We start from the raw sequence: 21,396 nt of genomic DNA, 5'->3' as shown, positions 1-21,396 counted from the left end.
CGAAGAGGAGATGTCATCCATCAGAGCATGAATATACCTCCCCAGGATACAGGTTGCATTGGTGGCTTTTAACGCCAGACTGCAGGACGAAAAAATCTTCTTCGACTGCGCCTCTAGCTTCTTTGAATCTCTGTCCCCAGGCACCGTCGGAAAAGAACCAGGCGCTGACTTGGACGAACAGGAGGCCTGCACCACCAAGCTCTCCGGCGTAGGGTGCCTGGACAGAAAACCAGGGTCAGTTGGAGCCGCCCGATACCTCCTGGCCGCGGCTCTGTGAACTGCTGGGGAAGATGCCGGCCTCTTCCACACCTCTAAAACCGGATCCAGCAGAGCGTCATTAAAAGGTAACAGAGGCTCCGCCGCGGCTGAGGCCGGATGTAACACCTCTGTCAAAAGGTTTTGTTTCGCCTCCACCACCGGCAAAGGCAGGTCCAAAAAACTAGCTGCCTTCCGTACCACTGCATGAAAGGAAGCAGCCTCCTCAGTATATTCCCCCGGGGACGAAAGGTCCCACTCAGGGGAAGTGTCCAGCCCACTGGCCGACTCCAGTCCACGCAGCCCATCACCCGAGTCCTCTAGCTCTCCTTCCTCTAGGGCTCGTTGGTACTCCTGCTCTTCTAGTACCCGGAGAGCACGTCTCCTTGAATGCAGTCGCTGCTCAATCCGCGGAGTCGACAATGCCTCCGCCGAAGTCGGAGATCGGCGCCGATCTTCCGAAGCCACCGACGCCGCATCCGGCGCCACAGGTAACTTCGGCGCCGACTGAAGAGCAGTTGAAACGGATGGACCCACCGGAGTCACAGGCCGAAATCTCGACGTCGACGGGATGGAAATCCCTGGGGCCAATCCTTCCGAAGCCACCGGAGCGGCCACCGGCGCCGACACTGGCGCCGAGCCCACGTTCCCAAACGGGAGAAAGGGCATAAAGGGTGCCGGCCGAAGAGGCGCAGGATCACCCAAAGAAAAGGCCAAAGGCCCAGCCGGAGCACCCCCTGGAGCCATCTGTTGGAAGATGGCATACATCGCATTCAAGAATGCGGAACTATCGGCTCCAGGGGTGGGAAAAGCCGGATACTGGGGTGCCTGTCTCGGAGGCGACCCCGACGCCGGCCTCGGCGTCTGCGCCGGAGAAAACACTTGAGGCTCCAATACCTCAATCACCGACGCCTGTCCAGGTGAAGTTGGAGACGCCGGAGAAGGCAACGGCGTCGAAGGATGCGGCGTAACCGTGGGGCTGACCTCCCATGTTCTTCGGCGCCGATCCGGAGACCTGGAACGAGCCTCCCTTGAATGACGCCGAGATTCTCTACGGCGCCGGGAGTCTCGATGACGCCGATGTCTTGGAGAAGACTTCTTGTGATGCTTCTCCTTTGACTTGGCCATAAACAGCTTCGCCTCACGTTCTTTAAGAGCCTTTGGATTCATGTGCTGACATGAATCACAAGTCGAGACGTCGTGGTCGGAGCTCAAACACCAAAGGCAATCGGAATGAGGATCCGTCACCGACATCTTGCCTCCACACTCACGACAAGGCTTAAATCCAGACTTTCTCTGCGACATTATTTCCACAGCGAAAGACTACGCAGCAAGATATACACTGTAACCGCAAGAGTAACAGTTGCTCCCTCGAAGATAACCGTTTCGAATGCACGGAAAAAAGGGAACTGACGTCCGCACGTCGTCGAGGACCTCTTATTGCCTGTATGACGTCAGACGGCGTCGCGTGGGCGACAGTGACGTCCTCGTCGACGTGCAGAGACTAGTAAGAAGATTTCCGTAGAATGCTGGCGCCATGGGAGTATTCATGAGGTGAGGAATCCACAGGTAGTTGTATCCATCAGAAGGTGTTTATACAAACAAACTCACGTGTTAGTAGGGGCCATAGCTTTTGATCATTCACTAACAACTGTCACTTTGAATGTGGCCAAAATCTTCAACCGGGTTAAATGGTCTTATCTAGAGGAGGTCCTTAAATGTTTTTAATTCTCAGAAATCAGGACTACTGCAGTTCAAAAGCTATATCATTTACCATCGGCCAGGGTTTTAGCTAATGGAGGGCTATCCCCATGAATCACTATAAATCAGGGTACACGTCAGGGGCGTCTTCTTTCTGCTCTTTTGTTCGCATTATACATTGAGCCCATTAAGCAGATGATTCACAAGGATCTTAGTATTATGCCCTTTGTGGCACAGGCTCTTACTATAAAATTGGCTCACTATGCATATGACATCCTTATAATTACCACGGATCATCATGTCACAATCCCCAGGCTTTATGACTTAGCCCAGGAGTTTGGCCAGCTCTTGGAATACCAAATTAACCAGGATAAAACAGAGGTCAAGTCATGGTCTAAAATAGGTGTAGGAAGTTGGCTCTGTATGTACCATTTCAAAGTAAGAAATAGCATGCACAGAGTCCAAGGGTTCCCCTTAGAGGTAAGATAGTGGCAAAAATAGATCATTCTAATGCTCTATTTTGTGGTAGTGTGGTCGAGCAGTAGGCTTATCAGAGGGTAGTGTTAAGCATTTGTTGTACACACACAGGCAATAAATGAGCAACACACACTCAAAGACAATTCCAGGCCAATAGGTTTTTATATAGAAAAATATATTTTCTTAGTTTATTTTAAGAACCACAGGTTCAAGATTTACAATCAATACTTCAAATGAAAGGTACTTCACTTAGGTATCATAGGAACTTTGAATCAGCAAAATAGCATGTATAGTTTTGGCAAAAATGGCAATAAGCTATTTTAAAACTAGGCACAGTGCAATTTTCAACAGTTCCTGGGGGAGGTAAGTATTTGTTAGTTCTGCATGTAAGTAAACCACCTACAGGGTTCAATGTTGGGTCCAAGGTAGCCCACCGTTGGGGGTTCAGGGCAACCCCAAAGTTACCACACCAGCAGCTCAGGGCCGGTCAGGTGCAGAGGTCAAAGTGGTGCCCAAAACGCATAGGCTTCAATGGAGAAGGGGGTGCCCCGGTTCCAGTCTGCCAGCAGGTAGGTACCCGCGACTTCGGAGGGCAGACCAGGGGGGTTTTGTAGGGCACCGGGGGACACACAAGTCAGCACAAAAAGTACACCCTCAGCGGCACGGGCGGCCGGGTGCAGAGTGCAAACAGGCGTCGGTTTTGCAATGGAGATCAATGGGAGACCCAGGGGTCTCTTCAGCGAAGCAGGCAGGCAAGGGGGGGGGGGGCTCCTCGGGGTAGCCACCACCTGGGCAAGGGAGAGGGCCACCTGGGGGTCGCTCCTGCACTGGAGCTCGGATCCTTCAGGTCCTGGGGGCTGCGGGTGCAGTGTCTTTACCAGGCGTCGGGTTTTTAGAAGCAGGCAGTCGCGGTCAGGGGGAGTCTCTGGATTCCCTCTGCAGGCGCCCCTGGGGGGGAGGTTTAGGGGGGTCAACTCTGGCTACTCACAGGGTCGCAGGTGCCGGGGAGTCCTCCCTGTAGTGTTGTTTCTCCGCAGGTTGAGCCGGGGGCGTCAGGTACAGAGTGGAAAGTCTCACGCTTCCGGCAGGAAACGTGCAGTCCTTTAAAAGTTGTTTCTTTGTTGCAAAGTTGTTTCTTCTTTGGAGCAGAGCCGCTGTCCTCGGGAGTTCTTGGTCCTTTTAGATGCAGGGTAGTCCTCTGAGGCTTCAGAGGTCGCTGGACCGTGGGGAACGCGTCGCTGTTGCAGTTTTTCTTGAAGTGGGGAGACAGGCCGGTAGGGCTGGGGCCAAAACAGTTGGTGTCTCCGTCTTCTCTGCAGGGCGTTCAGGTCAGCAGTCCTTCTTTGTCTTCAGGTTGCAGGAATCTATCTTGCTAGCTTCTGGGAGCCCCTAAATACTCAATTTAGGGGTGTGTTTAGGTCTGGGGGGTTAGTAGCCAATGGCTACTAGCCCTGAGGGTGGCTACACCCTATTTGTGCCTCCTCCCTGGGGGAGGGGGGCACATCCCTAATCCTATTGGGGGAATCCTCCATCTGCAAGATGGAGGATTTCTAAAAGTCAGAGTCACCTCAGCTCAGGACACCTTAGGGGTTGTCCTGACTGGCCAGTGACTCCTTGTTTTTCTCATTATCTGCTCCGGCCTTGCCGCCAAAGGTGGGGCCGTGGCCGGAGGGGGCAGGCATCTCCACTAGCTGGAGTGCCCTGGGGTGCTGTAACAAAGGGGGTGAGCCTTTGAGGCTCACCGCCAGGTGTTACAATTCCTGCAGGGGGAGGTGAGAAGCACCTCCACCTAGTACAGGCTTTGTTACTAGCCACAGAGTGACAAAGACACTCCCCCCATGTGGCCAGCAACATGTTTGGTGTGTGGCAGGCTGGTAAAACTAGTCAGCCCACACTAGAAGTCGGGTATGTTTTCAGGGGGCATCTCTAAGATGCCCTCTGAGGTGTATTTCACAATAAAATGTACACTGGCATCAGTGTGCATTTATTGTGCTGAGAAGTTTGATACCAAACTTCCCAGTTTTCAGTGTAGCCATTATGGTGCTGTGGAGCTCATGTATGACAGACTCCCAGACCATATACTCTTATGGCTACCCTGCACTTACAATGTCTAAGGTTTTGCTTAGACACTGTAGGGGCATAGTGCTCATGCACCTATGCCCTCACATATGGTATACTGCACCCTGCCTTAGGGCTGTAAGGCCTGCTAGAGGGGTGACTTATCTATGCCATAGGCAGTGTGAGGTTGGCATGGCACCCAGAGGGGAGTGCCATGTCGACTTAGTCATTTTCTCCCCACCAGCACACACAAGCTGGCAAGCAGTGTGTCTGTGCTGAGTGAGGGGTCCCCAGGGTGGCATAAGACATGCTGCAGCCCTTAGAGACCTTCCCTGGCATCAGGGCCCTTGGTACCAGTTACAAGGGACTTACCTGGATGCCAGGGTGTGCCAATTGTGGAAACAAAGGTACAGTTTTAGGGAAAGAACACTGGTGCTGGGGCCTGGTTAGCAGGCCTCAGCACACCTTCAAATCATAACTTGGCATCAGCAAAGGCAAAAAGTCAGGGGGTAACCATGCCAAGGAGGCATTTCCTTACAGTAGGATACCCACATAATTTGAAGCATCAAATCTGATATCTAGGGGTCACAATAGCCCAAAAACTTGACGAGCTAGCCACTTCCAATATTACTAGAGTGGCTAAAGAAATCAGCCTACTGCTGCGGAAGTAGAGGTCTCTCCCTTTAAATATATACGGTCAAGCAAATTTGATAAAGGTAATCATCCTCCCAAAACTGACCCATTAATTTTCCCTAAGAAAACTATAAACAGATTGCAGGACGAAGTGAGTTCCTTTATTTGGGGGTATAAGATACCTATACTTTCTTAGAAAAAGCTTAGGAACAAATAAAAGAGTGGGTGCTTAGTGTTACTGGACTTCCAACTATACTTTATGCTTTTCAGCTTAAAAACTTCGACATGTTAAGCTCAGCGGTAAAGTATTCAACGCTGGGGTACCTCTTTACAGCTATGTCAATTAAGCGTGGACAGGAAGATTTTCTTTTGAAATTTGGTAACCCCATGATTTTCAAAAAATGTTAGGTTAAAGGTATTTTTAGCAAGCCTCTCAGTGTGGTGTGCCGTAAGGAAATTCTTTGCAGTCCCTCATTACTCTAATGATTCACCAATTTGGGATTCCCCTGGAACACCTAAATGTATAAATGACACACTCTCTATCTTTCTTAAAGCGGCTGGAATACGAACTTGAGGAGATCTCAGATCTAGATCTGAGGTAATCTCATGATAGTAGATTGCAGACAAAACTAGAGGCTCACTTTCTAGATTTAAGTACCTCCAAATCGCTTCTTGGTGTTTGGCTCAAACGTGGTGAGGACAGGAGAGTGGGGAAATAGAGAATAAGATGGTTTTCTTACCATTTAGGAAAGAAGTAGCATATTGGTACTGGGAAATCATCAAAGCCTAGAATTCTGATTTGGGAAGATACTCTCGCTTCTTGAAGATGTTTGGCTCAAATCTTTTAAAATATTAGATGAAATAGTCAAACCTGCTTAATTAAAGTGTAGTCACTTCTTTACACTGCATAGACTGTATTGGTCACCTTAAAAGTTGGCAAAAATCACAAAACAAACCCAACTTTTTTTTAAGATGCAGATTACCTCAGGTGGATGATAAACATCTTTTTAGCATGTCCAAAGCTCTTTTAATTCTGGCAGTATGTCAGTAAAACTCTGTCTGGAGTCTTCAATCAACATGTGAATTTAACAGATACCCTACTTCTATTTGGTATTGATTCCAAGCTTTCTGGGAGACTAAATGAAGGAGAGGAGCAGTTGCTATTTTACATGATCCTATTAGCATGCAGGGAAATCTATAGAAACTGGGTTTAGGTATCCTTCCAGCGGAGTCCACTGGTCTAGAGTAGTCAATCAGATCTCCCAACGAGAACAGCGAAAACTGTCTGGACAAGGCTAAGGATTCAGAATACGGGCCAATATCCAATGATTACACCATGGTGGTAACATCCGTTCAGTAAGACATGTATCAGTCTGGTGGGGTGCATCCTGCTATGGTGGATATATGACTGACGGTGAAATTAGGAGTAAAAAAAAGCACAAATGTGTTTTACATTTATTAGAACAATTTTTCCAACAGAGAAAAACAGTTCTCAAAAAAACATTGGCAAAGGAACTAGGACTGCCTTTGGCAAGTCTATAGTTTTTTTTAATGCATTTTTTGTTTTGCAAAATATAAAACATGACAATTTGCAACATGAGAGCATGAACATTTTCAAAGCAATAAAATATAAAAATCAGGCATGCATGTTTTAAAAAAATGTAAAAAGTGACTCGCTGCAAAACTAAAATAAAAAAAAACCAATGCAATAGGTCTCGCATTTGCTTGAATTAGAGCTATTGGCATTGTAAATGCATAACTGTACTTTTCTTGCCACATATATTGGTCAACCCTGCCTCATAATTTGGTCCTCTCTGCCACATAATTCCAGTGGCCCTGCACATAACTAAAGCACTTCCATTTACCGTATTCCTCTATCTGCAGCAAAAAACGAAAAAAATGCCATTATTTATTAGAGAAGGCAAGCATAACCTACCAAACCTTGGCATCACACAACTGAACATACCCTGTTTAAACAGTTCAGGGATGCAGAGCGGTATCCAAAGAAATGTGAATCCGAAATTAAACAAGGAAAACCTTAGCACTGCACAGTGAAGCCCAAGTCCAACACAACAAACTATCGGACAGTATACCATAACCTAGCAAATATAAGAGGTAAAAAAAATATAGTAACATTGAGCCAGAGACTCCCTACAGTTTACAAGGCACTATGTTCAGTACATGAAGATGGTTCTGTTTTAGAAAGATGCTATTTCTAGCTCGGTAACAGCGTATCCTCCCTTAGTGTCTGGCCTCTAAAAGCAATTATTACTCAAAGAAATGCTGCTTCACTGGGTTCACGTCTGTGCGCACCCACAAAGAAACTAGCGTGTCCCATAAACATGTTTATTGCCCCACAAACATTCCAGGCCCCCTGTGCTTCTGGGTGCTCTCTAACAGATCAGATCAGAGTGGTTGTATGGGTGGAGGGGAAGTTATGAAGCGGGTGGTAGTAACCCCCTCGGACAATTTGAAAAACCCACTGGTCTGATGTTCTAGACCACCTGTGGGGCAGATGATGGCGTTTCCTGCCTGTTTGGAGGCTGCAGCTGCCGGGGGAGTGGTGGACTGGCCCGACCTCTGGCTGCCCGACCCACAAGGTCTGTAAATACTGCATCCTCAGCCACGCTGAGGCTGAGAAGCTTGCACGCCGTGGTGGCTGGGTGAGTAAAGTCGTGGTTGAAAGCCTCTTCCATAGCCTCAAAAGGTGCGAAAGGCAGACTGGGGTTGATGAGGATGCATGGACAGGCCCAAAGATCTGGCCTTAGCCATACTATACTTGAAGCACTCCAGCGCTGAATCCCCTATCTTTGAAGAGACATGTGCCATCCAATGGCATCTATAAGCGATGGTTGGGCATCCCCTGAAAAGCCAGTTATCCTCAACCAGGTGTGACGCTGTGAGGCCATCAACTATGAAACTGCTCTGCCCAGTGAGCCAGTGGTATCTAGTATACATTGAATCATAACCTTGGCTGCATCTCTACTGTCAGCAACAGGATGGGAGAGTGCAGCCTTTGACTCCCCCTGGACTATTGGCTGCACCTGCACAACTGTACCCACAGTGCTTAGGAGTAATGGCCCAAAAGGCATGCTGCATTGACGGACCACACTGCCAGGATGGTGGAAGAAAACATTTTCTTTCCTAAGGTGCCCAGGCTCTTGGAGTCCCTCTCCGGTGGTGTGGTAGGGAATACACCAGAAATTACACAGGAGGGTGAGGCTTGGACAACCAAACTCCCTGGGGTAGGGTGATGGGTAAGGAAACTGAGGTCCTCTGGGGCAAGGCGATGTCAGCAGGCAATCGTCCTGTTCGCAGGAGCCCCTGTGCAGGGTTTGGACCAAGATCCTAGCAGGACGTCCATGAAGGCTCATTTAAAATGAAGAAGCAGTTCTGAGGAGGGCCACTCATGGCAGAAAGCACCTCCATCAAGATGTTAGTCTTCACAGCCACTGAAGGCAACTGAAGGTCAAGGACCACAGTTACCCTTCTCACCACCATTGCAAATGAGGCTCCCTCCTCCCTAGCCATGGTAGGAGGAGAGACCATGCAAGAACCTTGAGAAGTACCCAGTTCGCTGGCATCCACCAGGTCCTCACACCAGTCCAAGTTGGAATCTAGGCACAGGGATTCCTCAGGATCCAGCAGCCTCTCCCACTCCTCCCCGAGTCCAAGCCCATAGGAATAGGGCTCAGGATCCGGCCTGGGAGGCATGGCCCCTCTGGCTCCGTGTTGGAGTCAGGGATGACTATGGGGATGGGACCGCTGGCAGCGCTGGTGGCATCAACATTGAGGCCAGCACCAGGGAAAGTCGAGGTGCTATGACCAGCACTGGTCTGGATCCAAAGGCCCCACTGGAGCCAGGTCTGCAGCAGTTGGTGGAGACCCAGTAGGGCCTCTTTCTGAACCTGTGGGGCCCGAAGGCGTGACAGAGGAAACAAGCCACCCAAATATGATTCACAAAGAAAGGGTGGGCCACTCCAGCTTCTGGAAACTCAAGAAGGCGTGGAGTCGGCCCAGGCGCTGGCTCAACTGCAAACCCAGGACTCGAATGATGACACTCCCTTGTCTCGACAGATTACTTCAACAGACAGGGTGAAGTCGAAGACCTATTTGACTTCTTATTCTTCTTCTTGTGGTGGGACTTACCCAAGTGGCCCAATAAAGATCTTAAACTCTGCTACTGATCCCGGGTCCTTTCTCTCGACCGAGATCAAGAGCATCATGATGTTGCACTTCAGACTACAAGGAGCTTGGGGGACTGCACCCTCAAGGCCTTTGAATTCATGGTGCGGCAGTCGACACAAGTCTTCACGTCATGGTCATGCTTGAGGCACCAAAGGCAAACAAGGTGCAGGTCCATCACCAACATCAGTCTATGACAGGCGCTGCAGGGCTTTAAGCAGGCCTTCTGTAGGAGGCTGGCCCAGTGTGTGGTGGACACATATGGTGTTACACCTCATACTTGGTCCGTCCAGGCAACCCTTATTAGATAGTGTTACAGTGCCTAGTTAGCCAGGGCTCTGTAGTGGTAGCTGTGGTGAGCAGCCAAACTTTATCTAGGAGGAGTGTGAAGCACTTGCAACACCACAGTAGTCACACAGTAACTTATCACACATGAAAGGACCCCACAGTGTTGCAAAACTAAAGGTACTCTATAACAGGAACACCAAACTAGATTACTATAAGCAAACCCCCATCTAGAGGTAAGTACACAAAAAATATACACAGGTAAGTATTAGGAAATAGTATAAAATAGCAAGGGCTGTATGGGGGGGGGGGCATATAATAAAAAGTGGAATGCGAGAATGAAACCCCCACCAGAGGATATGGATTAGTTAGCCAAGGGCTGGGATAGAGTGGAATCCCCGACCCACCAGAGGATATGGAGTAGTTAGCCAAGGGCTGTGAGAGAGTGGCACCCCAAGAGGTAAGTGTCTAGAAGACCTCCAGCAACCAGGTGAGCAGAGGTAAGTTATCCAATAGGCTAACATCGGGACTTGGAATATTGCAAAAGCAGGACCAGGCCGGTGGAACCCAATGGTGGATTCTGGATGAAGAGGACCTGCAAAAAAAGGGGACAGAGTCCAGTCCACGAAGGAGTGTCTAGGTGGGGCAGGAGGCAATGCCCACCCTTTTGTGGGTGAAGATTGGGGTCGAAGGTGGTGGATGAAGTCCACCTGCGGAACGCAAGAGCTGTAGAGAAGTCCCTGCAGTTGCCTACGAGCTGCCCCTCGACAATCGCCAGATTGCAGATGGGTCAGTAGTCAGGAGGACTGCCAACAAGCACAAGCAAATGCAACTGGAGCTATTGGAGCTTTGCAGAGCTGAAGAGGACCAGCAAGGGCCAGGGGACTCAACACTTGGATAGGAGTGCGGGCTGACCCTCAGAAGACAGGAGAGCCAGCAGAAGCAGTCAGAGCCCCCACGAGCAACCCACTGGCAGCAGGCCAAAATTTTAATGTTGGTTATCCGTGTGCAAACCTCAAAGTAGGTTTGCACTTTGAGCATATTTGTTATGCCATTTTGAGAAGGGCCATTTATTGTTATGCCAACTATAATTGTGTACATATTTGTAATTTATTGTCTACTGTGAGAAGAGCTGGGACAAACGATACACCCAAATACAGATTTTATTCAGCAGATATCTGCTTTAGTTAAAAAAAAGAGTGCTTGTATTTCACTTTTTGTCATGTGAAACATTTTTGCTTAACAAAGCAAGACTCACTTGGAAAATGTGACACACCATTGATCAAGGCTGTAGGCCTAATTTATTTTCTAAGATAAGACACAGCAAAGGCAGTAGGTCTGACTTGGCCAGCAGGCCTTTATGGTTTGATTGATATTACACGGTTGTAATGCCTGTAGACAGGCATTTTGTTACATTGAATTTCACAGGATCATGTAGTAACCAACAATTTTGTTGTTGGTTACTTTGTTTCACAAACCCTGGGGTAGACAATTTGCACTCGCTAGGACCTCTTAGGTAAGCCTGACAGATGCAGTTGTCTGGCAGGTCTGTGTAATTAAAATAAATACAAAAAAACGTGAGGAATCCACAGGTAGCTAATGTATCCACCAGAAAAGTCGTTACCGAAGGTAAGTAACTCGTTCTTCTGATGGATACAACTACCTGTGGATTCCTCACCTCATGAATAGAGTCCCAAAGCAGTACCACGCCCGGCGGTGGGTGCCTAAATGGTCAAACCAAGAAATCCTGCAGCACTGACCGTGCAAAATGGCCGTCCCTTCTAACCTCAGAATCTAAACAGTAATGTTTTGCAAAAGTGTGAAGGGACGACCAAGTTGCGGCCTTGCAGATGTCGACCACAGGAACACCTCTGGCTAAGGCCGAAGTGGCCAACTTAGCTCTGGTGGAATGAGCTCTAATGCCCTCAGGAGGATCCTTCTTTGCCAAAGAGTAACATATTTTAATGCAAAGAACAACCCACCTGGATAGTGTTCTCTTGTGGACTGCCTTTCCTCTCCTCTTGCCCACGTATCCAATAAACAGCTGATCCTCCAGCCTGAAATCCCTTGTTCTATCGATAAAGAAGCTCAACGCTCTCTTTGGGTCCAGACGGTGCAGTCTTTCTTCCTCTTTGGAAGGATGAGGCGGAGGATAGAACGTGGACAAAGTAAATGTAAGGGATCAATCTGCCTCTCTCCACACCACGCAACAAATTTAGACCACCTATTAGCGTAGATAGATTTAGTGGAGTGTCGCCTGGCCGCTAATATAACATCCACTACCTCAGGCGGGAGAGAGAAGGAACTCAGGTTGCCCCGTTCAATCTCCAGGCATGTAGGTGCAGACTCTGGAGGTTGGGGTGTAGAACCTGCCCCTGCGACTGTGAGAGGAGGTCTGCCCTGAAAGGGAGATGGAGCGGCGGGCACGTTGAGAGTTGGAGAAGGTCGGAGTACCACACCCTCCTTGGCCAATCCGGAGCTATTAAGATTACTAGAGCCCGGTCTTGGCGAATCTTCCTCAATACTCGAGGAATCAAGGGTATGGGAGGAAACACGTAAAGCAACTGGCCGCACCAGGTCATTTGAAACGCGTCCCCCAACGCTTCCTGCATCGGATACTGAAGGCTGCAGAACAACAGACAATGCGCGTTCTCTCGAGTGGCGAACAGATCTACCCGAGGAAACCCCCACTTCTGGAAGATTAAACGGACTTGATCTGGATGGAGACGCCACTCGTGGTCTGCCGAGAAGTGGCGACTGAGACTGTCCGCACGCACGTTCAAAACTCCGGCCAGATGGTTTGCTATCAAGCAAATCCGATGGTCCTTTGCCCAGGACCATAGTCGAAGAGCTTCTCTGCAGAGAAGGTACGACCCCACTCCTCCCTGCTTGTTTATGTACCACATCGTGGTAGTATTGTCCGTTAGGACCTGTACCGACTGACCACGAAGGGAAGGGAGGAAGGCCTTGAGAGCCAGACGTACAGCCCGTAACTCTAACAGATTGATGTGAAAAATCTGTTCCTCTGGAGACCAAAGACCTTTGATCTCCAGATCCCCCAGATGAGCTCCCCACCCTAGAGTGGAAGCATCCGTTATGACTGTGGCCACTGGTGGCGACTGCTGGAACGGCTTTCCTTGTGAAAGATTGTTGCTTGCAATCCACCACTTCAAATCCACAGCAGCATCTCTGGAGATCTTGACAGTACCCTCTAGATCCCCTCTGTGTTGAGACCACTGCCTTCGGAGGCACCACTGAAGAGCCCTCATGTGCCAGCGAGCATGCGTGACCAACAGAATGCAGGAGGCAAAAAGACCGAGCAGACGAAGGACCTTGAGGACTGGAACTACCGCTCCATTTCGAAACATTGGAACCAAATCCTGAATATCTTGAATCCGCTGAGGCGGAGGAAAGGCCCGACCCAATGTTGTATCCAGTACTGCCCCTATGAACAGGAGGCGCTGAGAGGGCTCTAGGTGAGATTTGGGCTCGTTCACCGAAAAGCCCAGGTCGAACAACAACTGGGTTGTTGACTGCAGATGACGCAACACAAGCTCCGGGGACTTGGCTTTGATCAACCAATCGTCCAAGTAAGGGAATACTGCTATCCCCTTCCTTCTGAGCTCTGCCGCAACCACCGACATCACCTTCGTGAAGACTCGAGGTGCTGAAGTAAGACCAAACGGAAGGACCGCAAACTGATAGTGTTGCGATCCCACCACAAACCGGAGATACTTCCTGTGTGACTTGAGTATCGGGATATGAAAGTAAGCATCCTGCAAGTCGACAGACACCATCCAGTCTTCCATGTTCAACGCCAAAAGCACCTGTGCTAGGGTCAGCATCTTGAACTTTTCCTGCTTGAGGAACCAATTCAAGATCCTCAGGTCCAGAATTGGTCTCAAACGACCATCCTTCTTGGGAATCAGGAAATACCTTGAGTAAACTCCTTGACCCCTTTCCTGCTCCGGGACCAACTCCACCGCGCCCTTTAAAAGGAGGACTTCTACCTCCTGTTCTAGCAACAGGAGGTGTTCTTGTGAACAATACGAAGGGCGGGGCGGGATGAGGGGCGGAAACTCCCGAAAGGGAAGGGTGTAGCCTTTTCCCACAACACTGAGAACCCAAGTGTCCGACGTAACAGTCTCCCATTTGGTGAGAAAATGCTGTAATCTTCCCCCTACAGGAGAGGAGTGAGTGGGAAATGGTGGAAGCCTAAGGCTGCTTCCCCTGCTGCACCCCGCCAGAGGATGAGGAAGAGGCAGAGTGCTGCTGAGAAGCTCCCCTGGTGCGGACCCTACCCCTCCCCCTAAAAGATCTATAGGGATGGGAAGAGGCAGGTTGCTGATATCTTCCCCGAAAGGAAGAGGAGGAAGAGCCACGCCCAAATCCACGAAACCTCCTGAAGAATCTGGAAGAGGCCGTGGAAGAAGGAGCTTGGAGTCCCAACGACTTAGCCGTGGCCCTGCTCTCCTTAAACCGTTCCAAGGCCGAATCAGCCTTAGCCCCAAACAGTTTGTCCCCATCAAACGGGAGATCCAACAATGTGGACTGTACATCTGCCGAAAAGCCCGAGTTACGGAGCCAGGCCTGTCTCCTTTCCACCACAGTTGTGCCCATTGCTCTGGCTACCGAGTCGGTGGTATCCAGTCCCGTCTGGATAATTTGGGTCGCAGCAGCCTGGGCATCAGAGACAAGATCCAAAAGACCCTGGGGAAGCTCTGTAAACGAAGAGGAGATGTCATCCATCAGAGCATGAATATACCTCCCCAGGATACAGGTTGCATTGGTGGCTTTTAATGCCAGACTGCAGGACGAAAAAATCTTCTTCGACTGCGCCTCCAGCTTTTTTGAATCTCTGTCCCCAGGCACCGTCGGAAAAGAACCAGGCGCTGACTTGGACGAACAGGAGGCCTGCACAACCAAGCTCTCCGGCGTAGGGTGCCTAGATAGGAAACCAGGATCAGTTGGAGCCGTCCGATACCTCCTGGCCACGGCTCTGTGAACTGCTGGGGAAGATGCCGGCTTCTTCCACACCTCTAAAACCGGATCCAGCAGAGCGTCATTAAAAGGTAATAGAGGCTCCGCCGCGGCTGAGGCCGGATGCAACACCTCTGTCAAAAGGTTTTGTTTCGCCTCCACCACCGGCAAAGGCAGGTCCAAAAAACTAGCTGCCTTCCGTACCACTGTATGAAAGGAAGCAGCTTCCTCTGTATATTCCCCCGGGGACGAAAGGTCCCACTCAGGGGAAGTGTCCAGCCCACTGGCCGACTCCAGTCCACGCAGCCCATCACCCGAGTCCTCTAGCTCTCCTTCCTCTAGGGCTCGTTGGTACTCCTGCTCTTCTAGTACCCGGAGAGCACGCCTCCTTGAATGCAGTCGTTGCTCAATCCGCGGAGTCGACAATACCTCCGCCGAAGTCGGAGATCGGCGCCGATCTTCCGAAGCCACCGACGCCGCATCCGGCGCCACAGGTAACTTCGGCGCCGACTGAAGAGCAGTTGAAACGGATGGACCCACCGGAGTCACAGGCCGAAATCTCGACGTCGACGGGATGGAAATCCCTGGGGCCAATCCCTCCGAAGCCACCGGAGCGGCCACCGGCGCCGACACTGGCGCCGAGCCCACGTTCCCAAACGGGAGAAAGGGCATAAAGGGTGCCGGCCGAAGAGGCGCAGGATCACCCAAAGAAAAGGCCAAAGGCCCAGCCGGAGCACCCCCTGGAGCCATCTGTTGGAAGATGGCATACATCGCATTCAAGAATGCGGAACTATCGGCTCCAGGGGTGGGAAAGGCCGGATACTGGGGTGCCTGACTCGGAGGCGACCCCGACGCCGGCCTCGGCGTCTGCGCCGGAGAAAACACTTGAGGCTCCAATACCTCAATCACCGACGCCTGTCCAGGCGAAGTTGGAGACGCCGGAGAGGGCAACGGCGTCGAAGGATGCGGCGTCACCGTGGGGCTGACCTCCCATGTCCTTCGGCGCCGATCCGGAGACCTGGAACGAGCCTCCCTTGAATGACGCCGAGATTCTCTACGGCGCCGGGAGTCTCGATGACGCCGATGTCTTGGAGAAGACTTTTTCTTGTGATGCTTCTCCTTTGACTTGGCCATAAACAGCTTCGCCTCGCGTTCTTTAAGGGCCTTCGGATTCATGTGCTGACATGAATCACAAGTCGAGACGTCGTGGTCGGAGCTCAAACACCAAAGGCAATCGGAATGAGGATCCGTCACCGACATCTTGCCTCCACACTCACGACAAGGCTTAAATCCAGACTTTCTCTGCGACATTATTTCCACAGAGAAAGAGTACGCAGCAAGATATACACTGTAACCGCAAGAGTAACAGTTGCTCCCTCGAAGATAACCGTTTCGAATGCACGGAAAAAAGGGAACTGACGTCTGCACGTCGTCGAGGACCTCTTATTGCCTGTATGACGTCAGACGGCGTCGCGTGCGAGACAGTGACGTCCTCGTCGACGTGCAGAGACTAGTAAGAAGATTTCCGTCGAATGCTGGCGCCATGGGAGTATTCATGAGGTGAGGAATCTACAGGTAGTTGTATCCATCAGAAGTATTGTTGTTTAACTGTTCAAAGATATCCACCATGCTTACAAGCATTATGCTGGCCACCTTGATTCAGTAAAGTAGTGATACTTAACACATTTCACCATTCGAAGATGGATGCCCAGCGCAGTGTTTTCTGAACAGCCACAGAATGGTTTTGTGCATAGTGTGTCATTGTTGGTTTGCTACAGGGAGGCTAGCATAATGCTTCTAAACACACAGAACTGCTGGAACTTTAAAACAATGATACATTCTGCACAATTTAATTTCAATATATCTACCTGCTACCTTGGATTGTAAGCATATGCCTGCCAAATTTAGGTGGTGGAATGTTTATTATGTTTATTTGTATCTACTTTTATTATTTTGATTTATCTTCCATATACTTGATACATTTGTGTGTCACTTACATTGTGGATGTGGTTGAATGACAAAGGGCCAAATGTATCATCACGGCCCTTTGCGATTCGGAAACAGCGATTTTTAAGAAATCGGTATTTCCGACTCGCAAAGTGCCATGTATCACATTTGCGATTCGGTAATAGCGATTTCTTAAAAATCGCAAATGCTATTACTGAATCGCAAATTGCGATACCGGCCCTATTCGCAGCTATGGGCCTGTTGGCCCATAGCTGCAAATTTTTTGCATTTCCAAAATTGCGATTTCTGAACCAGAAATCGCAATTTTGGAAATGCAAATGCCCAGGGTGCTGGGGGCCTATGGCCCCCTCTGCTGCACCCAAAACATGTTTTGGGGGACATGTAAGGTGCACACATGCCAAAAGGGCATGTGTGCTTTACATGTTCAATTTAAAAATGCATTTTAAATGCATTTTTAAATTTTGCACCAGGTTACCACCTGGTTTCATTTCATGGTATTTTGCATGTGCAAAATGGCATTCTGCGAAAAATCGCAATTTGCGATTTTTTGCAGCATCGCCTTGCGATGTGGATTTTGCGAATCGCAAATTGCGACTCGCAAAACCAGGTCGCAACGCAAGAAATCGCAATTTTTGCGATTTCTTATTTGTGGTCTGCGAATGCCTTTCAGGCATCGCAGACCACTTTTTTGCACTCACAAACGGCCGAATTTTGCGATTCGCACCGTTTGCAAGTGCAAAAAATGTTCATACATTTGGCCCAAAGTGTGTTAATGGGTGCATGATAGATGCATGAGAGCAGAAATGAGTGACGGGGGTACAGTGTATGTTGACTTTTTGAGTGCCTAAACTCATTCGGTTATATGTATGGCTCACAGTTTTATATTTTTACAGATTTGTACGGATAAATACAGACAGAAAACAATGTGTATCCTATCTGTATTTATTTTTAAAATTGGAAAAATATAGAAAGTTTGCCATTTTTTCAGTGTCTTTATATGTTGTTAATGAATTCCCAGCCAATAGTTGTGCAGATTGAGAGCATGTGGAACTTAAAAAGGCAAGCGATTTCCTTCAGTATCTTCCTATTTCAAGATATGTTTGTGCTGTTATACAACTGTTTTCATTTTGGAGTATTGTTTTATCATATTTGGGCGTCAATATGCTCAAACTGGACATGCATTAAAGTATGTGGAAATATATGCATTACTGTTTAATTTGTTGACAAAGCACAAAAAACATGGATAAATACTGTAAGACTACCAAAAAATAAATATGGATAAATACAGAGAGAAATGTTAAAAAAATAAATACCATAAACCCGGGAGCCCTAATTATATGCCAGACGGGTTGACATTGCCAATCCTTATTAAGAATGGCTATTAAACACAGAGTGAAACATTGGTGAAGCATTGAATGCCATGAATGCTAGCCTTTGCTAATGAAAAAAATTGGACATTTTTATATGGTTCAGTCAAAGAAGCATATCCCTGTGTAATTCTAAAAACAAAATTGTGTGCATTAAGGACTCATACAAAAGAGTGGATGTTGAAACACACAATAAAAGATCAAGGAAAGACACACCATAAGGAAATGGCACATTCTCAATTGAAAATGATTCCAGATATGCAGTTTGAAGAAAGGATTCAAAAAGCCAAAAAATACCCCCCCCCCTGTCATTGTTAATATTCTATTAAACAAGTAATTAATATTAACTCAATTGTTAGTGCACTTAGCCTGATTCAAAAATTGTGTTAATAGCCTTGACCAACCTTTCTCCCTCCACCCATGGCTCACCCGTAATGTGAAGGCACCAGCTGAACAAAAATGTGCCTGTTCTGTGTGTCCTGTATATTCCCTGATAACTATTTAATTGCACATGACTCTTACTCAGAGGGTCGGGTGTCAGGTCCAAGGTCTCGATGCAAGGAGATCCTGTCACTGGCAAAGGCGTTGAAGTTGTGCTTAGCGTAGCCCTGTCGGAACTCAATTTTCTCCTGTTCTGTAAGGCTGTACACCATGAAGGGGCTTCCTTCAGAACCTGGAAGGTGAGGATCCTCGAAGGGACGTCGTAAAAAAGGGTGCAGTTCATCTGGTGAGTAATACCCCGGAAGGCACCCAAGGACCGTTCCACCAGTGACCTCTTCCCTGACCTTCTTGGCAGCTGGCTTTATTTGCAGTGGAGGGGTAACTCCTCGTAGCTGTGCTGCAAGACTAATCACCATGCTCAGCATGTAGCTTTGGTACGGGGTGCCACCTCTGCCGTCGACGAGATGCCGTGGTTGTGCAGGCTTGTGTTCGCCCAGATACCAGTGCATGAGGCAGAGCAGCATGGCAAACAAGGATAAGCAGACAAAGAGTACAGTTATTTTAAGCCGCAGGAGCTTCCGGTGTAGCCGCCACGTCGCTCTGTATCTTTTCCTGGGGACATGGTGGAAAGAATAAGGAGAAAAAGTGAAGGGACAGGTTGAATCCAACGGTAAAGTCCTGTAGTCAAAACTTGCTAAAACAGGCTGTAGAGTAATCAAATTAGGACTTGGTAGACCTTTGTTTTATGTCTACAGACCCCATGGTTCTCTAGACAAGAAAGACAGATTTGCAGGCATTAAGGCCCGCCAAAACAGCTAGACATGGAAATATATCATCATTAAACATTACTTTAGAAGACAAATATGTGCCTCTATCATTTAAGCAGCATGCTACTCTTGTATTTGTTCTGTCTGGGTGTTATACCTTTGTTAGTATGTCGTTAGCTTGCTACCTTAAGATAAACACTTTTAATTGACAAGCCCATTTATGCACTAGCTTTTGGTTTGCATGTAATTGGAAAAACAATAATATTTTGTCATCAGATAAACTTCTGTTGGATGTTTCTGGCATGGCTTTAGCATTCATTTATCATTCATGTTCCATGTTCTCAATGTAGAAACTTCTGCATTTCTTTACTTTCTTGCCACAAGCCATAGTAAATGTTTTGGATTTGTAAATTATCATTCCCCTTGGTGACATAAACTGTTCAAATCCACACATTAGCTTCTGGAGCCCCAGGGGTGTTCTGGAGATCAGGACAACATCATCTGCATAAAGTGGGGCAGGCACAGGGCGTCCGGCGGCCATGTATGGGGGATCAGCCTGTAGTCCCTGCAAATGTTTATCTACCCCATTAATAAATTGGGAGAACAATAACGGGGCAAGGACGCAACCTTGACAGATACCTCTCCCTATCTTGAAAGAGGTGGTGCATTCTCCTAGTTGGCCGAAGCAAACTTTGCATGTGAAATCTCTACATACTGTAGAAGAGCAAAATAATGGATGATATACCTTGGAGTACCCATCTCTAATAATGTAGGCCATAGAAGGGCATGTTGCACAAGATCGAAAGTGCTACTGAGGTCTGCAAAACATAGATATAAAGCACCTTTTTTGGCCTTGGTGTACTTACTTATAATTAGGTTTAGATTAACACATTGCTCTATGGCACCTAATCCTTTAATAAAACCAAACTGTACAGGGGATAGGATGTTGTTTTCCAAGACCTAATATTTTAATCTTAACAGAATGATTCTACTAAATGTTTTCAGAGAAGAATCCAACAATGATATTGGTCGATCGTTTTTAGGGTCAGCCTTATCTCCCTTCTTAAATATTGGTATAATAATGGAAGTGTACCAGGAAAATGATATATCACCAGATATGGCCAAATTGAATAGTCTAGTCAGAATTGGTACCCAAAATTGGTATTATGTTTAAAGACATCCACTGGTACCCCATCAGGTCCTGGGGCCCTACATTCAGCGCTAGCTAAAATGGCAGACTAAACCTCACCCATAGTAATCTGTGGATAATTGGGTTGCCCCGGCTCAATCTGCCCAATTAGATCTAACAATCCAGTCCCTTCCTTAAAGACCTCTGAGTAATGGGCCACCCATGTTGCACAGTCTACACTTGATCCCAGATCTGATGGCACCCTATCTGATAGGAAGGGGGCATTAATTGTTTCCCAAAACAATTTAGCATTGCTAGTTTCTGTCGTAAGGGATAGTTTAGACCATGCCTCTTCCCTTAAAATAATCCTTCAAGCCTAACCAGTCTATTAAATTTACAACAGAAAAAGAATCAGAAGTCACCTACCATCAGTTGGAGTACCCATTGGTAAGAGAAGCTGTGAACATTGAGAAATGCTCAAGGATGAAGTACTTAGTTTTGTAGAGAAACTGAAAAATGGTAAGGTACCAGGAAGAGATGGAATAACTAACCAAACAATCAAGATGCTGCTGAATACCGTAATGGATCATCTAGCTGACATCATCAACACATGTATCCAGCATCAATACTTCCTTAAAGCCTGGAAAGAAGCAAGAGTTGTTGTATTTCTTATGCCTGGGAAATCACTAAGAGATCCTGCAAACTACTATCCTACAAGTCTGCTATCTGGCCTATCAAAGCTCTTGAAAGAAGTAATTCTTGCCTATCACAGCAACTTTAGATCTAGCAAACATTTTCTCCAAAGAACAATTTGGATTCCTGAAGGAACATTAACAAATCATTAACTCCTCAGAGTGGTGAAAATAGTAAGCCATGGATTTAACATCAACAAATGATGTTGTTATGACTCAGGCTTCTCACCCCACCCCGCAGACATGCATACAGAGCACTGATGGCGATAGATTACAGGTGACAACGTATCATTAATAAATCTTTACTATAAACATGTGAGAGACACCGCCAGGGCACTGGTGGGCAGGAAAGAGGCGGTTCCACCACCAGCACCGCCACGCCGACTACAGTCCGCCCTCCAGATTATGACTCACAAATCAGCACAGAGGTTCTTGAACGGCGGAAAACCACTGGCGGT

The 21,396-nt window shown here is 48.0% G+C and overlaps 1 protein-coding gene across 1 annotated transcript in view; it reads right to left on the bottom strand.

Moving 5' to 3' along the window:
- The window catches only part of LOC138301470 (polypeptide N-acetylgalactosaminyltransferase 6-like), a 398,585-nt gene extending 379,711 nt beyond the window's left edge, over positions 1-18,874 (bottom strand). The window contains exon 1 of the mRNA XM_069241981.1: positions 18,432-18,874. Coding sequence (XP_069098082.1) covers positions 18,432-18,874 — 443 coding nt within the window. The remainder of the gene's footprint in view (positions 1-18,431) is intronic.
- Between the last annotated feature and the right edge of the window lie 2,522 nt (positions 18,875-21,396).

Source organism: Pleurodeles waltl, chromosome 6 (genome assembly GCF_031143425.1).
Source record: "Pleurodeles waltl isolate 20211129_DDA chromosome 6, aPleWal1.hap1.20221129, whole genome shotgun sequence".
Lineage (NCBI taxonomy): Eukaryota > Metazoa > Chordata > Amphibia > Caudata > Salamandridae > Pleurodeles > Pleurodeles waltl.
Note: the sequence above shows the minus strand (reverse complement) of the source record. Positions and strands in the feature narration are given on the sequence as shown.